Here is a 24,128-nt window from a genome sequence, read left to right as displayed (position 1 = left end):
CCTTATAAAGGCAGCAACTAGCAGATCACTAAAATCATTGGCAAACACAACCTAACATGTCCATTCACCAGGTTGTCTTGAACAGCTGAACACATTACCATCTCAACAGTATTTCTCTGAAGCAGATTGCAATCTGCATAATTCCAGAATGACATTCTTATTTTCTATAGGCTATCCTGGTAACTGATGCAACTTTAGCTATTTTATGGTTCAGATCCTTCCGCACTTTCTCTCCTCCTTCATGTTTATTGTTTGCTAAGAATATACTTGCAGTACAGGCAGTTGTCATTTTTGGTTGTCAGGACTAACTGTACCACTGAATAGACAAGGTGTCAAATATCGCACCTCTGCTTCCTGATGTCGTAATTTACAAAGGAGAAAACACCTAAGTTCAGATGGTGTGGCAGGGATCATGTGTGCTTTTGAATAAATTACTGTGATGAACAATCCTCAGTTAGGAGCTGGAAGTCAACATGCAGCTTTGCAGCTAAAAAAGTGCCTAGAAAGAAATGCAATTCCGAAAGCATGCAAGTGAGCTGTTAAGGGGATTAGCAGCTGGTTAGTTCCATTCCCACCACCCCCTCAATCAATATTGTCTGAATACAAAGGGCGATGGAATGAACCAAGTGGAATTTGTTTTGACTGTTACATGAAGAGCACATCACAATTCACATCTAGCCTCATATTACAAAAAAACGTTTCTCTGTCCATCTTTGGAAAGACAGGAAATGTTCACTTGAAGGAAGGTTTCAAGACAGTGTCCATCCAGTTTAGTACACAAACAGATTCTGTTCCTGATGAAAGGTCATCAACCTGAAAGTTAATTCTTGTTTCTTTCTCTACAGGTGCTGCCTGATCTGCAGCTTGTATATCCAACTATAACTGTTTTTAGTTCAGGTTTCCAACATCCTTAGTATTTTGTTCAACAGGCAATCTAAGAAATGTGTATTTGAGTCAGAGATCAAAATGTCTTTTTTGGGCAGTGGGTGGGTGGGTGGGGGGACGGCACTTCTTGAGATTTTCACATGGGCTACCTTTTGTTTTTCAGGGCCTACTTATTGGCTTCCAGGGTCTCCTTTTTCATTCTCACCAATTCCTTTATTAGGTAATGCAGTCACATATCATCATTACCTTCTGTATTTATGTTGATTTTTTGCTGGTCTCACACATTCTACCCTACTTAATCTTGAGGTAATCTAAAACACTGCTGCCCACATCTTAACTTGCAGCAAGGTCCCATTCCTCTATCACCCTTGTGCTCGCTGACCCACATTGGCTCACAATCAAGCAACATCTTGATTGCAAAATTCTCATCCATGTTTTCACATCACTCCATGGCCTCGCCCCTCCCCATTTCTGCAATCTCCTTCACTTCCACAACCACCCAACATATTTAATTCTAGTCTCCTGTGCATCCCTAGTGTTAATCGCTTCATCATTGGTAGCAATGCCTTCAGTTGCCAAGACCCTAACTTCTGGAATACCCTCCCTACATCCCTCCAATTCTCTCCTTCACTTTCCTCCTTTAAGCTACTCATTAAAACCTACCTCTTTTGGCCATCTGACCTACCATCTCCTTATGTGGCTAAGTGTCATACTCTGTTTTATAGTGCTCCTGTGAAGCACCATGGAACATTTCATTAAGTTAAAGGTTCTATATAAATATAAGCTGCTGTATCAGACATCATTTACTCAGATATAAATGCTGCTTTGTTGCTGATCTAAGACCTTGAGGCCTTCTGACACCTTCTGCTCTCCTCATCTTCAAACTAAGTTCACAAGCACTAAATCTCAGTCCAGGTTATTTGTGTAGATCGGGAGGTTCTTGTATAGATTTCTGGGGCTCTTCACTCAATGGGCCGGATTTTACATCCCTGCCCCCTCCTGCACGTTTTCGGGTGGGGGGGGGCAAATATAAAACATGACGGGTGGCCCGCCCACTACTTTCCCACCTAGCTTTGACCCATTCCTCAAAAAACGGTAGTCAAGCAGGTACCTAAAATCAGCAGCCCAGCAGCCATTTTTAAAACCATAATTACCAGACAACTGAGCTTACTAACAAGCCAATTAACCCGCATATTAAGCTGCCCACACCATAATACAGTTGGAGTGGACAGACGGGCAGGAGTGGGAAGGCCTTGATTTAAATCCAATGGTTAAAAGGCAGAAAGGAAGGGGGTATGTCCTTCAGGGGATGCCCTGTGCCTGTCAGGGATACCTTCTCCCCGCCCCCCACCCCGCCACCCCAATCACCTTATCACGTCCTGCCTGGCTACCAAAACTCACCCAACCAGCCCCCCCACCGCATTCCCCACCCCCAACCCCTGCCACCCCTGCAACCTTACCACCCCTCCCTATATCCCCAGAATCCATGTTGGCTTCATCCTGGGGCCTATTTGCAGCCCCAGCAGAGCCCACTACTGAGTATGCACTGCTGGGACTGCTCACAGCCCATTGAGGGACCGGAGGTCCCACCCTCACCTCCCAGAGTGCATTATGACTGCGGGCAGCCTTGTTTACCATCAGTCATAGGAACACAAGAACAGGAGTAGGCCATTCGGCCCTTCGAGACTGCTCTGCCATTCAACTAGATCATGACTGATTGTCCACCTTAACGCCATTTTCCTGTGCCATCCCTTATCCCTTGAGGTCATTAGTATCTAGAAATCTATCAATTTCTGTCTTGAACAAACTCGATGATTGAGCTTCTACAGCCCTCGGGGGAGAGAATTCCAAAGATTCGCTAGCCTCAGAGTTAAGAAATTCCTCCTCATCTCAGTCCTAAATGGCTCGCCCCATATTCTAAGACTATGTTCCCTAATTCCAGACCCCCAGTCTAGATATTTCTTCCAGGGGAGTGGGGAAGGGGGGGCAGCAATCAGCTGTATGCAACCCCTGACCCCCCCAAACATCCCTGTAAAGTTCAACCCAATTACTTTACCATCCCAATGTTGTGAGGTAGCCCTCCTTGCCTTTTGCCTTTTTACCGTTTAGCTAAGTTAGCAAGAACTACCATTACAAAGCTTGATCTGAGGCATCAAAAGGGCAGTGGCCTGTTGCATAATTTGAATATAATAAGTAAGAATAAAATAATCAGCTTCCGGTGTGATATTTTGCTCGTGTATTTTTCCACTGTTTGGAAATGTGAAGTAAAAGAATGGGGATTTATTTTAAAAGTGGCTCACTTTGGCTCCAACCATTACTAAGGCTGATGATGCAAGCTACGTTTGTGAGTTATGCTGGAGTGTAAAGTTGCTATAGGCGCACAACGCTACTGGGTTTGTCAAGCTTGAGTCCCTTTGCAAAGATTTTGCAAGTGCTCCCACTGTCAATCCCCTTGCTTGGGACTCAGGCATCAGGACTGAGCGACAAGTTTAGACTATGGAGCTTGGTAAATCCCACCCTGTGCCACTCCAAGATGGAGAGGGAATAGATTGAGAATTAGAGTAACAGCGAGGGTCCCAGCCCAGGTCCAGAAGGAAGTAAAGCCTCCTCTCTTACTGCAAGCACCTGTAGTCCAGCACAGAATGAGCAAAATGTAAATCTAATAATCCAAAGGCTCTTTTCAGAGCTACCCAAAGGATCTGTCAAAGGACTGGTCACTATTGGAGAGAGTCAGAGATAGTTTTACTAACAGTGGATTGACCTGTTTCTGATCTGTACACTTGTGTTTCCAGTTACCTCTCTCGATTGCACTCTGCTTTTCTCTGGTCCATCCAGGCCCCCGGTCTCCCGCCCTTTCTGCTCCTCTAATCACAGATTCTGCCTCTGGGATCAGAAGAGAGGGAACCTGTGATTGGAGGATCTGGAACAGTAGCATGGGAGAGACAGAATCTGTGATTGGAGGAGAGCTCCTCACAGGTCCTGTCTCTTCCATGTATAGGGGGCCAATTTTTTTTCATTGGTTGGCCCCACGATTGAATTTTCACAAGCTTTTTGTGGGTTTTCGAGAGTGAATTCGCTTGCCATCCCAGCAAATTTTCAACCCTGATTTGAGCAAGAAAAACCAGTGTTTTAGCATATCACTGTAGCTTGAGATAACAGGGAGCATATGAACCTTCCTATGAGTTATGCAGAATCATTAGTTCAGGATGGAAACCCCAGTACCATTCAGCTGAGAACAGAGGAGATACTTCTGTGTAGAGCCATGCAAGGAGGCAGTAACTGATTTAATTGGCAGCCTTACTATCTAACTCCCAAGACAGGGAATCAGTGAAAGGTTAAGTAGTTGGTTTCTTGTCAAGCCAGGAAACAAAGGAACAGAAGCGCACAGTTGACAAGTGAACACTAGAAGGTTTACTGATAGAGAAAGTGAAAGCTTGGTAGAATGAGAAGGGTGCCGTACCAAGCAAGCGGAGGCTTTTTCAATTCAACATGTAACCAGTCGCATCCAAAGGAAAGGTCAACAGGGAACTAAAGATCATCTTGTCTAACAGAGGAAGTAGTGCATTTTACTAATTTTAGTATCATTTGTTTTAACAAAATAAGTTGTAAAATGATGCAATTTATGACAGATATTCTGCTCATGCAACAGTTGCAAAAATCAACCAGCTGTTTATTTACATCTGGTCTTGTTTCACCAAACTGTGTTGAATCAATTTGTCCTTCGAAAAGTGAGACAATCACATGTAGAGACACAAGTGAGATTACCATATCCAGTTCATATAATGCAAGGTTTTTAATTGTTACAACCCCTTGGCCAGTGATTGGCTATTGGAAAGTGCAGATAAACTGATGAGAATGTGACACAGAATCTGTTTAAAGGAAAGTCTGAAAACCCCAGAAGCAACCTTCAGCATACCACAAATTTGTCATTTGTGTTGGGTGGTATGACAAAAAGTGCAAAGTATTTCACTCCTTAATACTAACAACGCTTATTTTCATCAGAAAAACCATAAGAAATTTTCAACAGGGTACTACAAAATACTCTTAGCTCACCATATTTTACTGAAAATAAAGCTACTGCAGTTCTCAGTGTTATCAAAAACATTTTTTATTAACAATGGTGAAATCTATTAAACAGAAGTATCACTGGTAATTGCATACTTTCCTTCAAAGATGAGAAAATAGCGTAAGTGATGCAAAAGATAATTTAGCAAATCTCTTCACTTGAAGTGTAAACTGAACAACACTAAATATTTTTTTAACAGTTATTTGACGGAATAAGAAAGATGTATCCTATTTGTTAATAACATAAGATCCTCGATACTATATGATTTGCAAATTCTGTACAGTACTTCCATTAGATATTTCCCAGTGACAAGAAATTGTGTGTCCAATTTCGACCACATCAGCCTTACATCTATTTTGAGATACAAATAGGAAACCTGACTCTGACCTTCAAGATCTTTCATTATGAAATATGCCATTTTGTATTTTTATGCCATGTCAATTTTTTTTACTCAATGTCACCATAGCTTTTAAAGAGTTTTAATTTTACTTCCAGTAAATGAGCACACAAGTAGCATGCCTGAAAGCTAAACATTTCATTCTGTGACTATCAGTCTAAAAGAATGCTTTGTTCTAAAATGACCATCCAGATTGCTTAAGTAAATCATCCAGATGCAAATTTATATATCAGGGTACTAAATAATGAATTAAGTCACCAGTTTATTTCTGTGCGCAGATTGTAAATTGAAGATTTTAAAAATGTTATTCATTAAATTGTTTCCATGAGTAAAGAAAAAGACACACTCATACTTGACATCCCTTTTCTCCCATCCCTCACTGTCATTGGGTACATTCCATTATCCCAACTAAATATTCATTCTTTCCCACCCCATTTCCCGAGCAATCCTACACGCACCTTGGGATGGATTTTCAATCAGAGTTGGGAACCGGACATAGTAGTTTGCTCCAGGTCTTGATCTTGCACAACATGTTTTAGGCATGCCCATGACGATTTTCAAAGCTGCAGTCAACTAAAGGCCAGTGGTGGGCTCAGTTGTTTAATCAGGGACGGCAGGCAGCACCCCCATGCTGGAGGGCCAATGGGAGACCCTTCAGCACTTATTGATTGGCAGCCCCACCGGTTGAGATGGGATCTGAAGGTCAAAAAAGAGGAAAAGCTTTCTTCACTGTTTAAAAACATCACAGCTGCCTGGCCATGATCCTGGAGGGCCAACTCCTCAAGGAGACGGCCATCAGCCACACTTGTGGCCCTGTGACCATTATGAGTTGAGAGCGGCTCTCTCACATAATCCATCATGCTCATCCCCAGTTTTGCTTCCTGCCCTGAGTCCACCACATTGGCCTGGACAGGGTCCAGGCCGATGTGGGCTGCCTGCATTGGCGATTGAAAATCCAAATCATTATATAAACAGGATTTAATAGACCCCATAATTATCAACAATTGGTCTCAATTGGCTGCCCACTGGGAAGCACCAGGCAGCACAATCCTGACCCCGAAAATGACCCAGAGTCAGGATTGTGGCGGTAAACTAGCATGAATGCCGGCGGCACCAAATTACATACCTGCCCACCTCCTACCCATCCTTACATTAATTCCGGCCATGAATTCTGTCTGTTCTAACAGCCATGGATAGAGTGGCTATACAAGTGAACATTTTTTTGTGCCATGCAACTATTGGTTTGTAACTGACACAAAGATAACAAAATGCTGACCTCTAAGAAATTATTACTGCCTAAACACAAAAAAGCAATTTAACAAGATCAAAGGCAGAATTCCTGATTTAGTTAAAGCTGATCACTAGATTTGATGTTTAAATTTTGCTGATTTACATTTCAAGATTATGTTTTACCTCAAAATTAGATGGGACAGCATGAAAATCCACGTGAAAGAACTAAGCTAGGATCAACCCACCTTCACAGAATAATTAGGCATATGCACTATAACTTTGGATTTAGATTTCAATCAAGATTGTTCGATTTCCATCTGGTTTCCATGACTTTCTTGCTGTGATAATGCACTCGAACCAACAGGTATTCTTTCAAAGACACTTCCTATGAGATAGATACTTAAGAAATAAAGGAAAGCTACAGAAAGGCCATTAGAAAGACTGAGTGAGTTTGTAGTAGAAGGTTTCCTATGAGCATGTTCATAGTAAGGGAAATTCAAGGCGAGAATAAGATGGTTAAGTCAAAGAGGAAAGCCTGTAATGAAAAGTGGTAGGCATTGGGATTGTAAAAGTCACCAGAAATGGGTTTAGAACTATGGAAGCATTGTTCAAAGAGAAAAGGTATTTAAAGTTTTCAAATTTAAGGTATATAAACTGAAGGGCCCAGAATGCTCACATCCAAGGATGTTGAAGGGAATTAGAGAAGAAACAGAGTGGCTCAGCCCATAATGTATCAAAACTTTGTAGAAAGAAAAATTATTAGAGGGCTGCTTGGTGATAAATGTAACCCCTCTTCAAAATGAAACAGGGATAAAGCAGGAAACATTCAGTCTTCATCTTTGAACAACCTCACAGAATTCTTAAGAAATAATGGACATGATAGGAAATGCAACAAACATGCACTGTACATGCATCTGCTGAAGAGTCATCAACCTGAAATGTTATCAGGTTCTCTCTTCACACACTGATGTCTTACTGCAGATTTTCACCATCTGCAGTATTTTGCTTTTGAAAGAGAATCCTTTTTTTTGTATTATAGACATGGAACACAAAATAAGATAATGTTAACCTTGTACACAACCTTAATCAGGCTGCAGCTGGACTAATGACTGTAGTTTTGGCCACACCGTTGTAAAAATATGAAAATAAAAAAAATGTAATTAAGGAGGTACAGCATTTAGCATGTTACCAGTAAAAGATAAAGATATCAGAGAAGAAGGCCATATAATCAATTTAGCCTACTCCTGCTGATCTGCCTCAATTCCACTTTTCCAACCTTTTTCCCATATCCCTCGATTCCCTTAGTTCCCAAAATCCTAACCAATCTCAGTCTTAAATATGCTCGACAACTGAGCAGCCAAGCCTTCTGAGATACGAATTCCAAAGATTTACAACCCTCTGAAGAAATTTCTCCTCATCTCAATCCTAAATGACTGACCTCTTATCCTGAGATATGACCCCTATTTCTAGGCTCTCAAGCCAAGGGAAAATAGCAATTTGAGGAGTCGCACTAGATGCTCTTGCTGGCAGCCAGCTCAGATATGACAGGCCAAATTGCCTCCTTCTGTGCTGTAACCCTTCTATGATTCATTAGACCCTTGGCTCCCCAATAGACATTATGGATTTCCTCCCTATTGGATCCAGAACATCAAAGTCACCTGTCAGGTAATCCTTGAGAGAAAGCAAATTGTCATGTCCAGTACAGGCATGAAGATGTTACAAATTTTAAGTCTGTATTTTAAAAAAATGGACACCACAGTTTTTAAGATGGCTGGCAACACATCATATGACTTTGACAATATTGGCTCCAGACAAGACATGAAACTTAAGCAAATGCTTCAAAAATATAAACAATCCGAGCCACTGAAATTCACAAGCCCTTTTTTTTTTAAACGATGAACTGTAAACAACCAGGACCATGACACTAGCTGATTTGTGTTCCTGCCTTACTGTGGACAACAGAGATGTCAAAACTCAATGGATGTTAGATGAATATGAAATAAGTATTGCTAGCCTTTCATTGCATTGTGCTGGTCCCTCATCTCAATACACTCATTGTGAAAGGCCACAAGACAGGATGTGCATCAGCCAAACCCATGGCCTTATTTGGAAATTGTCTTTGGACTTATATAGGTCATTTGGTTAAGGGAACCATGCTTGTACCTGCTTTTAAATGTTACAGGATAAGTCGTTTGGATCAGAGAAACACCTTGAGAGATTTCATCTGAAACAACATTGAACCAGCTGCAAGACAACGCAGCCAAGGTAAAACAGATATATCTTGAATCTCCCCCAAACCTGTTTCACCTGTCAGCTGACAGCCGACCACCTGGTAATCCAACTACAGTAAACCTTGCAGCTTACTGAGGATCCTCCACTTTTACCCAACCTACACTCCAGCTACATCATCAATTCAGTTAAGAAACTACAGGCCTCCTACAAAAGAGACTGAAGTCATTTCAATTGTAATTGTATTGGGGTTTACTTCCTCATCCGTATCTATTCTTTGAGTGTGAGATAGTATGTGTGAACCATCACATTAAAACCTCCAGTGCAGAAGAGGCCGTTTGGCCCATCAAGTCTGCATCGACACACGAGAAACATCTGACCTACCTACCTAATCCCATTTACCTGCACTTGACCCATAGCCTTGAATGTTATGACGTGCCATGTGCTCATCCAGGTACTTTTTAAAGGATGTGAGGCAACCCACCTCCACCACCCTCCCAGGCAGCGCTTTCCAGACCATCACCACCCTCTGGGTAAAAAAGTTTTTCCTCACATCCCCCCTAAACCTCCTGACTCCTCACCTTGAACTTATGCCCGCTTGTGACTGACCCTTCAACTAAGGGGAACAGCTGCTCCCTATCCACCCTGTCCATGCCCCTCATAATCTTGTACACCTCGATCAGGCCATCCCTTAGTCTTTGCTCCAATGAAAACAACCCAAGTCTATCCAATGTCTCTTCATAACTTAAATGTTTCATCCCAGGCAACATCCTGGTGAATCTCCTCTGCACCCCCTCCAGTGCAATCACACCCTTCCTATAATGTGGCGATCAGAACAGCACACAGTGCCGTAGCTGTGGCCTAATAAATAATTAATAATAAATCATCTTTATTTTTAAATTCACAAAAGCCTGCTGCTGGAACATTTTTAATTGGGACAAATCACTCCGAGGACAAGAACACACACTAACCACACGTATTAAAAAGAAACCTTGATCACAGACAATAATAAACACAAACTCTTGTGAGAAAAAAAAGTGACATTTCCATTGATCAGCAAGACAACAATATTTTTGTACAGAAGAGCTTGCCCCTCAGTGGCACAGTGATATACAGACATAGAAGAATTGGCCTTGGGCATCCTCAAAATTGATTCCAGACCCCAGGAAGTCTTTGGCATCAAATCTCCTGATCACCAGCCACCCTCCTCCTTCAACTTATGTTCAACACCACTTGGAAGAAGCACTCAGGGTAGCAAGGGCACAGAACATACTTTAGATGGGGACATCATGTCCATCACCAAGTGTGGCTTCGTAGCACCAGTACTGACAGAGTTGGCCAAGTTCTGAAAGGCATATCTGCCAGGCTGCTCCCGCAGCAAGTGATGAGCCAACCAGCAGGGGGGTAAACCGACTTGACCTTATCCTTGCCAACCTACTTATTACTGATGCATCTGTCCAGGTAGGTTATGACCATCAAAAGTTCAAGTGAAGACAAAATCCTACATATTAAGGACACTTCCATCGTGTTATGTGGCACTACCACAGTGCTAAATGAGATAGATTCAGAACAGATCCAACAGCTAAAAATTGGGCATCCACAACATTGCTGCTTCAATGACCTTTCTTCCAAAATTAGGTGAGCATTGGGGGTGTTTGCTGATGATTGCACAGAGTCCAGTACCATTCGCAACTCCTCAGATACAAAAGTAAGCCATGCCCATGTGCAGCAAGATCTGGGCCACAGTCAGGCTAGGCTAATAAGTGACAAATAACATCGACACCAAAGAATTGACGGAATCTGACCATCTCCCTTTGATGTTCAATGGCATTACCATTGCTGAATCCCATACCAGCAACATCCTAGGGATTAGTATTGATCAGAAACATAACTAGACTAGCCATACAAATAATGTGGCAACAAGAGTAATCATAGGCTGGGAGGTCTAGACCGAGTAACTCACCTCGTGACTCCCCAAAGCCTGTCCACTATCTACAAGGCATAAGTCAGGAGTGTGATGGAATACTCCCCACTTGCTTGGACAAATGCAAATCCAACAACACTCAAGGAGCTAGACATCATCCAAGACAAAGCAGCCTGCTTGAGTTACACTCCATTCACCACCTTCAACATTCGCTCCCTCCATCACCTGTGCAACTTACCAAGGTTGATTGACAATACTTTTGCAAAACTATAATCTCTACCACCTAGGAGAAAACGGGCAGATGATGTATGGGGAAAAAATCACCTGCAAGTTTCCCTCCAAGTCACACAGCATCCTAACTTGAAACTATATCACCATTCCTTCACTGTTGTTGGGTCAAAATCATGGAACTAACTCCCAAACAGCACTGTGGGTGTATCCACACTAAATGAACTGCAATGGCTCGCTATTGACTTCTCATGGGCCATTAGAGGTGGCAATAAATGCTAGCCTTGCCCACAACATATTCTCATGGATGAATAAGAAAGATATACATTGTGTGCTCTCTGTCTTTCACGCCACCTCTATAATAGGGCAACCAAAACTGCACACAGTCTTTTAATTCTGGACGAAAAATTTATTAATCATCTCATCCTGGCAGATCCCTTCAATTCAGATCTTTCTATACATTCCTGATATTTTCAGCATTTAGTTTCAAAAGAAATTAAAATCAAAGCTCAGAACAAAAAAATTGATTAGTTTGCAATGAATTTAATAGTATAATTAAGTTGATTACTGGAAGAAAAATAATAGCTTTGCTATTCTGGAATGACGATACTTCATAAATACTTGCATGTGAAGATTCTGCCTTTACTGACAACCTCCCTATCAGTTCCATCTTCCCCACTATGCTTTTCCCTCAGGGTGCCATCTAAGCCAGTGGGTTATTCAAGTATTCATGCCATTTATCCTTTGTTTGACCTCAATCAGCAGTTTAATTCCAACAATCACAGCGGGTAAGAGGTCCTCAGCTGTTCAGTTGAAGGTCATGAGTTAAAGGAATGTTACTAGGTTAGGGTACATCAAAGCTTTCTTTGTAATCAAATTATTTTTTAAAAATCTTGCATTTTAATTCAAGTTGTTGAAGTTAATGCAAGGATTGGCGGGGGTGGTGGGGGGGTGGGGGTGGTGACAGAGGATTTGTGGTTGTAACTACTTACTGATCATAAAATGAAACATCAATAGTTTGAATGCAATGAATTTCCAGTTTCATTAATGTGAGATAATGAAATGTCACAAAGGCTCTTCATTTACACACTTGTCACAAAGTACATGGAAATTTGGTTTCAACAGCCCAAACCATCGCTAAACAACTCCCAAATAGATTTTGTGGCCTAACCTAATTTTGCACGATGGCCAAATCCAGTTCAAAAGACCCTATTAAATATTCAACTTTTCAGCACATCACCAGTCTTCAAACCAAAGGACACAATAACTTGGATCAATAATGAAACTAAAACAAGCAGGAGACTCTTCATCGAAAAGAAATAACCTTTGCCTTAAAATTATGTCCATATGTAAAGTTGCTTCCTGCAAAGTTTATGAAGTTGTAATGCTGTAGATTTAATATTCTGGTCAAAAAAACTAGTTATCCCAGCATTTTATCTGATCAAAAAGAAAATGAGGAACCTTAATCATTTCAATCAAATTTTCAATGAAATGGCATTTCTGACGACATCTCCTCTGATCTTGATGAAAACATTGTTTAAAAAAAATTTGAACACAAATTCTTAATGTATTTGAAATTGTTTTAGTGTGTTGATATCAGAATGTCTCAACCCTTCCATTGTGGTTCCGAGTATCTTGGTGTTCTGATGCTTCAAGTGAATTCTAACACCACAAGCACATTTGAATTACTCAACCCAAGGAGCATTGTGAATTATATTTATAGAGCTCCACTGTGAGAAACCATGCTGTTCCCAGCAATAAAAATACAGTTCAACATTTTAATGACTGCTGTTTTTTTTTCCCCACAATAGTACTCATTCATAAAATATACATCGGTCAATTTACTCCCCTCCTTTTATTAATGGCTTTCAAATAGACTGCAGCCCGATCTACATCTATGCTTCAACTCTTGGCTAGTTGAATGTCCCTGGGAACCTTCTTAAAGTTTGCCAATGCTGCCAAGGAATATAGAATTCATAAACTACCATATCGCATTCTATTGCCAAGTATCAGGCACAGTCAACTGCCCAATACCCAAACTCAACCAGTGAGCTCCAGTTGGAGATACAGCATTTAAAATGGGAACGATTTCCCTGTCTGATGGTAATTCAGTTGAGTTTTTCTATACTTCATTCCTGAAGCTCACTGCTCTGCCACTGAAACTTCTCCACCCTAAGAGGTTTAAGAAGATTGTGAAAGAGAGAGGATGGAGAGGTGCAAGGGTCTAGAGACGGAATTCTAGAAAGTGGGACCTGGAAGGCTGAATGTACTTTCAGTTCCTGAAATGAGAAACAGTGGGGAGGAACTCAAATATTCAAGACGTTGCTCAATTCTTTTGGGCAACCTAGCCCCAAGAGATCATGGCCTGGTCCCCAGCTTCCCAGCAAAACTCATAGTTGGGAATGAAGACCAGTATCCAGGCCAGCCTCCAACAGAGTTCATGATTCCTCCATCTTTTGAGACAAGAGCAAAACAAAAAAAAGTTAAATATACCCTAATGCAATCCTTTCAGCCTACAGGTTGGTCTTAACATTCCTGAAGATTCCATCAGGTCTACTAACCTTCTTCACGATCTTATGGCAATGGGAGCTTCCAAGGCTGCTTTAATTTTTAAATTATCATCTCTTTCCTACCTGGAGAGTCTTCTTAAACCCACCTCTGACTAGCTTTTAATGAGCCCATTCCCCCTGGACTGACATCAATCTTTCCTTACACATCTGTGAAGAATCCTGCAATTTTTTAAAAAAGCGATAAAGGCACTATATAAATTCACGTTGTTGTAGATAGGTGGCTAACTCAAGATCATACATCATAAGCTGTACAAATTTCATCCCTCCATATCAGACAGCAACCTCTACCTGGAACTCAAGTCGTAAGAGCCTCCCTTAGTGCAATGTTCCCACCTGAGTATCCTACCCACAGACCATGAAGGGCAACAATCTCAACTAACACGATCAGAAACTATGCAGAACCTTTCCTCCTTCCCCTTCCCCCTCCTGGGCTCATAAGCCAAACTAATCCCCCAAACCCAAACAAGTTGGCACAACACCTGGATCCCCAATGCTACCAGCAGAGGAGCAGTTTTGGCCAAAAAAAAATCCAGCAGCATGCAATCAAATTATGCAGTGGGTTCATAAATTACTGCAACCTACATTTTTGAGAATTCAATTAGAGAAGTTTGAATCCTGCTATTCCTCTGTTGAAATGAAAGCACTCTGCAAAATTTAAAACAATTTCATGCATGCAAGAGAGCTTTTAATTGTATTCCCCACAAAGGCAAATTCACACTGGTAGAGGAGGAACAAGGAGCAGTCAACAGTTGCCAATTGTTCCTTTCCAATGCTTTACACCTTCCTCATCCACAAGAGCAGGCTGAATAACTGTTCTCAAATCACACCATTCAATAACGTAGCCCTTCAAGAAGCCTAGAGTGATTGGCTGCTATAGCCCTTCCTCCCCATTCGTCTCTTAATCCCACCACACAAGTGAGAAAAAGTGCCTGACCTCCACTCTGCAGTTCCAGTAAGTAAGATAGTTGAGATTAACGTTTCACCACAAAGTTGTCCTTATGATTCCCCATGTCCTGTCAACTATGGCACAGGATACCAAAACATTAACAACAGATAGGTTCCACGTGAGTTTGTGGGTTTCAAATAAAAGTTACACCACACTGTTTCTTGGAAATCTGACTCTAAACTATACATTAACACATACAAATTGCATTCAACATTACAAAAGTAGAACTCAAGCCTCACCATACAAATATTTTATTCTACAAGTAAACAGCAGTCTTCAGCAAATTATTAAATATCAATTGACTGTCAGTATAAGAATATTGCTCTTTAAGATAACAAAAGATACAGGCCTGGTGCAAATGTAATACTGTGTATCTACCAGTTCACAAAGCTTGCTTTGTAACTTTGCAGGAATTTGATACAGTGGTAGTGCTCTCACCTCAGAGGAGGGTTATGGGTTTTAGCTCCACTATTTGCATTAGTGAGGCTCTGCTGCACTACCAGAGGTGTAGTTTTTCAGATGAGATGTTAACCCAAGATTCCACCTATCTGTTTGGTTTTTCACTCATAAATCCATTTCCATTTAGTCAGGTTTGATTATTAACAGTTAAGTGGCTATTTGAGGCAATTGATATTTTAGTGCTATGGATGTGCGACACTTTCAAATTTGATGCCTTAAGGTGTACACTACAGATACAGACTAGGTACAAAACCTCAAGTATACAGATCGGAATTCTTGCCATGCAACTCATCTTTGGCAACTTCAAACATTAAGGGTTTAGAAAATTCTCACTGCTTAGTAACTTGAGCAAATCAACTTCCATTTCTCATTCACGAAACATACAAGGCAATAAGAGGATAGAGGACTGAAGGCATGCCCAATGGACTAATTTTGAGAAGCTTTTCAAAGAAGGAAGCAGGTAAGAAATTAAAGCATTCCCAGATCAGTGGGCCAAGAACAGTTGAATGCTCTGCAACTGAAAAGTAGTGACTGGGGGCTTGGGGTGAGGTTGGTGGAATGCAGCAGATGGTAAATGCAAGGAAGGGTGTTCACTGGCATCAAGAGGTGGAAAGGTTTCAGAGATGGGGAGGGCTGAGCCCTGTTAATTCATTGAACATCCATCGCAAAGGAAGAAGCTGGAGCCAGTCTGTCTTCAACAATCAATTTATTCCCAAACCTGGCATAACATAAGCGCAGACTACATTTCCTTCCATACAGGCCTCACTCTCCGCAAGTGGGAACTGGTTCTTATATGTGCCCTAACCTTTCCTTAATTAGTGTCAGCTGCTTTTAACCACAACCAGAGCACGCACTTAATTGTCACAGCATTTGCAACATTAACAAGCCCTCGGGGAGTTTGTAGAAATTACAATGGATTCTATGTCAGATGCACTCGGTAAGAGAATGGAGACTAGGGATAGGATAGTATATGGATAGCAGAGTTCAACTATGAGCTACTGCATGATGGACCATATGCCTTTATCACCAAATAACTACTTGCATATCATGATGGACTTGACCTGCACCCCTTGTTCAAAAGCCTCTGCGAAACCTCCCTTGGCTCCTAGACAACGCTTTGCTCCAGCCTTGGTCCCCATCTACAAGTTGGGGAGCACAGTCAATTTGCAATATTTATTTTACATGCAATTTATTTATGGTTTTATTCTTCTCTTCTTAAAAACTCAATTTTTCTCAGTTACTTATGTAATTTAAAAGGATTTTTATCTGCTTTATTTTCCCAACTGGATTTCTGCTTCTCACTGAACCTGTCACTAACTTGGCTGTATTTTTTTGAGGAATTGTACTGGTCAATTTCTGGTAATTCCTTGTTTCTGAAAGATAGCTTTGAAAAAAAAGGAAAGGTTTGATTTCACAGATTTCTGCTAGCTTTTCTGATACTTCGCTGCCTCTTTCAAACAGCTAGCTCAATAGCTCTTTCAAAGACCCAGCATAGGCATGATTGGCTGAATGGCCTCATTTTGTCCTTATCATTTTATGATTTAAAAGGCTTAAAAGTAGATAAATCGCCAGGCCCGGATGAAATGTATCCCAGGCTGTTGAGTGAGGCAAGGGAGGAGATACCAGGGGCGCCGGCAATAATTTTCAATACCTCTCTGGCCACAGGAGAGGTGCCAGCAAGCCAATGTGGAGGACAGCTAACGTGGTACCGTTATTCAAGGGAGGAAGAGATAAACCAGGGAACTACAGGCCAGTCAGTCTGACCTCAGTGGTGGGGAAACTATTGGAAGCAATTCTGGGGGACAGAATTAATCTACACTTGGAGAGGCAGGGATTAGTCAAGGACAGTCAGCATGGTTTTGTTAAGGGGTCATGTCTGACCAATTTGATTGAATTTTTCAAAGAGGCGACCAGGTGTGTAGATGAGGGAAATGCATTTAATGTAGTTTACTTGGACTACAGCAAGGCTCTTGATAAGGTCCCCCACATGGGAGACTGATAACCAAGGTAAGAGCCCATGGGATCCAAGGCAAATTGACAAATTGGATCCAGAATTGGTTAAGTGGCAGGAAGCAAAGGGTGATGGTCAAGGGGTGTTTTTGTGACTGGATGCCTGTGTCCAGTGTTGTTCCCTTGCTGTTTGTGGTTTACATAAACAATTTAGACTTGAATGTAGGAGGGTTGATCAGTAAGTTCGCAGATGACATGAAAATTGGTGGGGTGGTAAATAGGGAGGAGGATAGCCTTCGATTACAGGAGGATATAGAAGGGCTGGACAGATGGGCTGATTAGTAACAAATGGAACTTAATCCAGATAAGCGTGAGGTGATGCAATTGGGCAGGACAAACAAGACATGGGAATACACGATGAATGTAGGTAGGACCCTGGGAAGTACCGAGGATCAGAAGGACCTTGGTGTGCATGGCCACCGGTCCCTTAAGGTAGCGGGACAGGTAGATAAGGTGGTTAAGAAGGCATATGGGATACTTGCCTTTATTAGCCGAGGCATAGAATACAAGAGCAGGGAGGTTATGCTGGAACTGTATAAAATGCTCGTGAGGCCACAGCTAGAGTATTGCGTGCAGTTCTGGAATCCGCATTATAGGAAGGATGTGATTGCACTAGAGAGAGTGCAGAGGAGATTTACCAGAATATTGCATGGGTTGGAGAGTTTTAGTTATGAGGAGAGTTTGGATAGACTGAGGTTATTTTCCCTGGAGCAGAGGAAACTGAGGGGGGACATGATTGAGGTGTATAAAATTATGAGGAGTATAGATAGGGTAGACAGGAAGGAATGTTTCCCCTTGGTGGAGGGATCAATAACCAGGGGCATAGATTTAAGGTAAGGACAGGAAATTTAGAGGGGATGTGAGGAAGAATTTTTTTCACCCAGAGTGTGGTGGGAATCTGGAACTCTCTACCTCAAAGGGTGGTAGAGGCAGAAACCCTCATAACATTTAAGAAGTATTTGGATGTGCACTTGCGATGCCATGGCATACAAGGCTATAGTCCTAGTGCTGGAAAATGGGATTAGAATAGTTAGGTACTTGTTTGACCAGTGCAGACCCGATGAGCTGAAGGGCCTTTTTCTGTGCTGTAGGCCTCTATGACTCTATGACAAATTTCAGTGAATTTAAAAGATGACTGACTTAGCCATCCACCAACTGAATGAGAAATAAACACAGCTCAGATGATGAACTTTGTCCCAAGATCACAGCCATCTATTCTGCTGCCTCAAATGCTCCTCCCACTTTCCCCAAGTTCCTTTACATCCTACATCCCCATTTCTCTCTCTAACTGCTCCCCAATACCCTCGCAGGTCTGTCCAAGCTCATTTTTCCATATGATTCAGTCCAGCCCCCATTAAATCCTGTCCACCCAATTTCCAGTTTCTTCCATTGTATGCGGTTCTTTTTCCTCAAGTCCTATCTCCCCTTCCCAATCAAAGCCACCTTCACCCCCATAATCAAAAAATCTACCATTTGCTCTAATGTCTTCACCATTACCCCATCTTGAACCCCCCTTTCTTTCCAAGGCTCCTGAACCCATAACTATCAGAAAAACTCTGTCAATGACTTCTCTTTCTACCCCAGCATTCACATGGGTAGACGCTCTAGGATCCATCACTGGCCCCTTCCTCTGCATGATGTTTTCAAGAGGCGCATTTAAAGACATCAGCTGAGCTTCCACACATACACCATTGACACCCTCTTGTGCTAACTTTTTGCTCAATATCCTGTCTTGGAAAAATCTTAATTTTCTTCAGCTTAACATCGGTAAAACTTATCTTCAGTCCCCAGTGCAGATAACACCTCTCTCTCATCACACACTCAGGCTGAATCAGACTGTTCACATCCTCCAAGGTCCTGGTCAACCCCAAGTTTATTTTTCAACAGCATATCCTCTCCCATTGTGAAGGCTGCCCACTTTCATCTCTACCATTCCTTACCCTTACGAATATCTCCATCAACCATGTTCATGTCACCTCCAGACTCGATTACTTCAATGCTCTCCTTGCTGGTCTCGTTTCCTCAACAAACTACATGGCATCCAAAATATGGCCGCCTGCAGCTATCCTGCACCTTGAGGCACACTAATCCCTTGGCAGGGCCTTGTGGTCAGATTATGAGAGCACTCGCCTCAGAGCCTGATTGTTGACAGGAGTGTCGGCAGAGGAGGAAGTGGAGAAAGAGAGAGAAGGACAGAAAGGGAATGAAAAAGCACCCATTCCAATGACAGCTACTTGGATCACCATAAACTCTCCAGTCTGAAATGGGTCTCAGGGAAGGCACCATCACTAAATCAGGACCACTACAGTTTAGGCATCCAATGGAAGATGTAGAGAAGAGTGTGATGGAAAGCTAGAAGCGTCCCCCATCAACCTCCAGCAAGGATAGGCCCTACGCTACCCATTTTAGGAAGCTATGGAAATGAGTGCTTCATAGGCTCAATGCAAAGGGAAAAAAAGTATCTTTTTGCATTTTAAGGAGTGTACATACATTTTGAAATTATTCTCCTCAATAAACTAAAATAGTAGAGTTCTCCTGATGACTGAGTAAATGTAGCACTTGGTGTGGTTCTAAGGCATATTGATCAACATGGTCCCAGGTTCCACCTCTGCTTTATGCCAACTTCAATGACTTCTGCCAAAGTCATCATATATGTAGTACAATTACCAAAGACAAAATAAAGAGGGCTTCTCCATCTAACTGAAGTGTCTGAATTGGTGATGTTGGATTGATGATCTCCATGTTGAAACGTCTGCAAATACCCATCATATAGATTGACGCATGAACAAAAACCACTTGAGTATGAACCAGAGAGCAGCCTGACTCTGTGAAATTGTATCTCAGCATGAGATAGCACACGGAGGCAAAGATTAAAGGAAGTAAGACTGGCGAACAAAAGGTCTCAAGCTGATAGTAACATAATAGCAACAATGCCGTTTCAAATGACTGGGGAAGTGCAAAGCCAAGGTTGCAGCACCTGCCTGTGGAGTCGAAATTTTTTTTAAAAATACAAAAATTAACCCAAAAATCTCCTACATTTCCTGGCAACTAGTTAGAAGGGTTCTACTTGCAGTTTGAGAGCAGTTGAGAATCTGTCAGATTTCTTAGCACCAGAGCTGTCTCTAACAGTTGGACCAAGCATGGGCAATAGTTTACAAAATATAACGTTCCATTAAAAAGATTGTGCATGAGGTATTTTAGCTGTGATCCTACATTAGATTTAATACACAAACAACATAATTTTCAAATTTAAGGTTATAATTGTGATGACTTAATACACTGTCAATGAAGTTACTGGAAGCCATCAGCTTTGTTTACCATTTCAGGCTCTTCTCATTACTGTACAAATGCCACCATTCTTGCATGCAAATGTTACTGCTAGTTTGCTATTCCGTGATGGGAGATAAGCTGATGTTTAACAGGCTTCTGTTTTTTTTCCAAAGAAAGAGTACACCACAGTATCTTTTTGAAGTTATGACATGGTCTTGCAATGCGGAATAAACACTCTTCTTGATAGAATTCTTCAAAAGCAAAATTGATTTGTATTTACCCCAACTGGTCTCGCTACCTGCTAATCTTAATAATAGCCAAACCAACCCACTAAAAAGATATTAGACATGTTAATACTAAAAAGAGAACATTGGCAAAGTTTACATTTCAGCTTTTCCAAAGGATCCACGTCTGGCCATAGAAGAAAAATAAATTTTAAGTTAAAATTTTATTAAGAATACCTGCAATGGATCACAAAAAAGTTTGAAAATTACATCAAATATTGTTTCTAACATTTTTTATTGTATTAGACCAAGTTTAAATACAGGCAATATCTTTGAGTAGCAGACACAAAGCAATAAATAATAAGACTTGTATTCCCCTGGGTCGACAAATAATCTTCAGTCCTGACTTTCTCTCCAAATTGTGAAGGAAATCTTAATATCTGCCTCAGCTCTCTCTCATGAACACAGGCATTGCTGATTCATTATGCCATGACAAGTGTTATTGTGAACAAGACAGCCTGAAATTAAATTTTTCTTTCAAAAACACCAGATGCCAACTTGCCTAGCATTCAAGGGTAACATTGTCCCACTTCCTATCTCAAAGCTGCCTTGGCTATCGCGATTCACAATGCAGTCACAAAAATAGGGGAACAGACACGAATTACACATCCTGCACTTTCTGCAGAAGCTAAACAATTGTCAACTAAATTGCACCTTGACACATTAAACCCCAAACCATCTTAGAAATGGACAACTGTAATTATGTCATTATTTTCTAGCTTGTATATTTGAACTATAGCTATCTGTAAGTAAAAAGAAACCAAAAACTTTAATGATGAGATTAAAACCAATCGTATTCCTACGTATATAAATCGAGTATCTTACAGTTGTGACAGTGTGCATAATGGGGACAAGGCTTTTTAAAAGTGTCAATCCTATTTACAGAATAGCTCACTGGTAATGGCAAGTTTGCAAGTGATAAATGACAGAGGCAAATATATATGAGACATTTGGATAAATGAAAAAATGTCTTAAAGTCATTTCCTCGGCAATAAGTTGTTCCTCTTTCAGAACTGAACTATCAAAATCTGCCCACACTGTATTTCAATGAACTTTGCAATGTTGTCAGCTGATAAATGATCTTTTTAGCTTGTATTTTGCATTACATAATTCCAGTGTTGTGTGAAATTATTGTCCACTGATTCAGTGAAACACAGAATTCAATAACTTTTTCAAGCATACTGTACTGTATTTGACAGTAAGTGTCAAAGCTTGTATTAAATTCTAAAGCATTAATTTCATTCTTCACCAAGGAGAATCATGAGTACATAATACGTTCCTACCAGACACTCGTCGAGTAAATCTGTTTATCACCGGAGCTGGAAAACAAAAAGGAAGAATGCAGCGTTTTAGCGAATACTTCGGGAAATTTCATTCAAATCATTGATTAAAGAATATTGGTTTGAATTAAAAACCTTTGAGAATACATTTATATATAAAAAAAGTCCAATGTAAATGTCAATGTTGCAAAGATTTCACAAACATTTTTTGTGAAAATTGTAAATAGAGAAAATACATTGTTACTTGTGCATCATAATCTACATGAAATTGGTAGTTAAGCCTAATGACAAGTTTGCTGCACTTCAATAAGAAATCTTTGAATGCTTCCATTGAAGGCATACTCTAACTTGAAGTCATTGTGATAACAAATTAGCAACAGTGAAACCAGGAACTATCACCACTGCAGGATGAAGGTGACGCTGACTTGTAAACAGAGGTGTAAAATTCATTCTATCCAAAAGATGTAATTAAAACAAAAATCCGGCTAACAGCAAAATCTTCATGAAACAGGATCATGAATCACAGCACAGGAGGTTATTCTGCCCATCACAGCTGTATTAGATTTAAGTTGCAACTATTTTAATCTTATTCCCTTCTATCGTCACATTTTTCCTTTTTGAAACATTTATCCAATTCCCATCTGAATATTGTGAACATCTACCTCAATAACTTCAAAATAAAGTTCCCCATGTTCTAGTAACCTTATGTTGAAAACAATCTTGTAACTTCCTCCTTCATTCTTTGTGATCATCCTGAGTTTATCACTTGTTTTCAATCAGAAGAAACAATCCTCTACTTATCCTTTCAAAAATCATTCATAAGTTTTTAAAAGTGTCCAACTCCCGCCTCCCTTTCTCGAACCCTGTGAGCTCCAACTTTTTGAGCATTCCTTTACACTATAACCTTTAATTCCATGAATTTTCACTGTATCCTTTCCAACAATGGGATGCCCAAAATTACACATAGTACATCAAATGTAGCCTAACAAACGCCATAGAGTCATAGATTTTCACAGTATGAAAAGGCCCTTCAGCCCATTGTGTCCACACTGATCATCAAGCTCCTATTCACTCTAATCCCATTTTTCAGCACTTGGCCCGTAGCCTTGTACGCTATGGCATTTCAAGTGTTCATCTAAATACTTTTTAAATGTTGTGAAGGTTTCTGCCTCTATCACCCTTTCAGGCAAAGAGTTCCAGATACCCCCCACCCTCTGGGTGAAAAAATTTTTCCTCAAATCCCCTCTAAACCTCCTGTCCCTTACCTTAAATCTATGCCTCCTGGTTATTGACCCCTCCACTAAGGGGAATAGTTCCTTCCTATCTACAATATCTATGCCCCTCATAATTTTGTACACCTCAGTCAGGTCTCTCCTCAGCTTTCTCTGCTCTAAGGAAAACAACCCCAGCCTATCTAGTCTCTCTTCATAGCTGAAACGCTACAGCCCAGGCAACATCCTGGCAAATCTCCTCTGCACCTTCCCTAGTGCAATCACATCCTTCCTATAGTGTGACAACCAGAACTGCACACAGTACCCCACATGTGGCCTAACTAATATTTTATACATCTCCATCATAACCTCCCTGCTCTTGTATTCAATGCCTCGACTAATAAACCCTGTATGTACTTTTAGTCTTTCCTTTTGCATTCAATGTTGCATATATATAACAACCAATTTTTATTCACATATCGCCATTCATGAATTTTCCACATATACACCATATTTATCTGCATTGAATTGCATCTGCCACATATCTACACATACTTGTACATCCAGTGTGTCCTTCTCAATTCTTCCTCACAGCCAGCTATGCCCCTAATTTGCTAGCAGTCAGCTTAATCATAACTATTCTCTGTTTCTCACCTCAAGGTCCAAGTAATACAAATGGAAACAAGTGGTCTGAACATAATTTCATGAGTAGATTACAACTTGTATTCTGTCAATCAATTAAGTACTCATTTAGGGTAGGGGAAAATTTGAGGTCAGTTAGACTTTGCCAAATAATTTATTTAAATACTAAATTTTTAAATGGAGTATCAGCACCAGAAGCCAAAACAAGCACCAAATTCAAATCACACACTGGGTGCTTTCTCTTCTAAAATAAAGACTAATCAGGTAAACATAAAAAGTGCTGCAAAAGGAGACCTCAGATCCGAGCAACCAAGATTCATTACCCACGAGTACTTAAGTAAGCAAAACTACAAGGATATCAGCAAAGCTTTCGACAAGGTCCCACATGGCAGGTTGGTCAGAAAAATAAAAGTCCATGGGAATAGAGGGAAAGTGACAGGAAGTGAAGGATAATGGTCAACAGGTGGTTGTGCTACTGGAAGGTTGCTTCCAATGGG

General features: G+C 40.9%; 1 protein-coding gene across 1 annotated transcript in view; it reads right to left on the bottom strand.

The window, feature by feature from the left end:
- The window catches only part of LOC121286369 (cAMP-dependent protein kinase type II-beta regulatory subunit-like), a 90,272-nt gene that overhangs the window by 45,714 nt on the left and 20,430 nt on the right, over nucleotides 1-24,128 (bottom strand). The window contains exon 2 of the mRNA XM_041203460.1: nucleotides 21,782-21,817. Coding sequence (XP_041059394.1) covers nucleotides 21,782-21,817 — 36 coding nt within the window. The remainder of the gene's footprint in view (nucleotides 1-21,781; nucleotides 21,818-24,128) is intronic.

The sequence above is a fragment of the Carcharodon carcharias genome, chromosome 13 (genome assembly GCF_017639515.1).
Source record: "Carcharodon carcharias isolate sCarCar2 chromosome 13, sCarCar2.pri, whole genome shotgun sequence".
Lineage (NCBI taxonomy): Eukaryota > Metazoa > Chordata > Chondrichthyes > Lamniformes > Lamnidae > Carcharodon > Carcharodon carcharias.
This window is presented reverse-complemented; position numbering and strand designations above follow the sequence as displayed.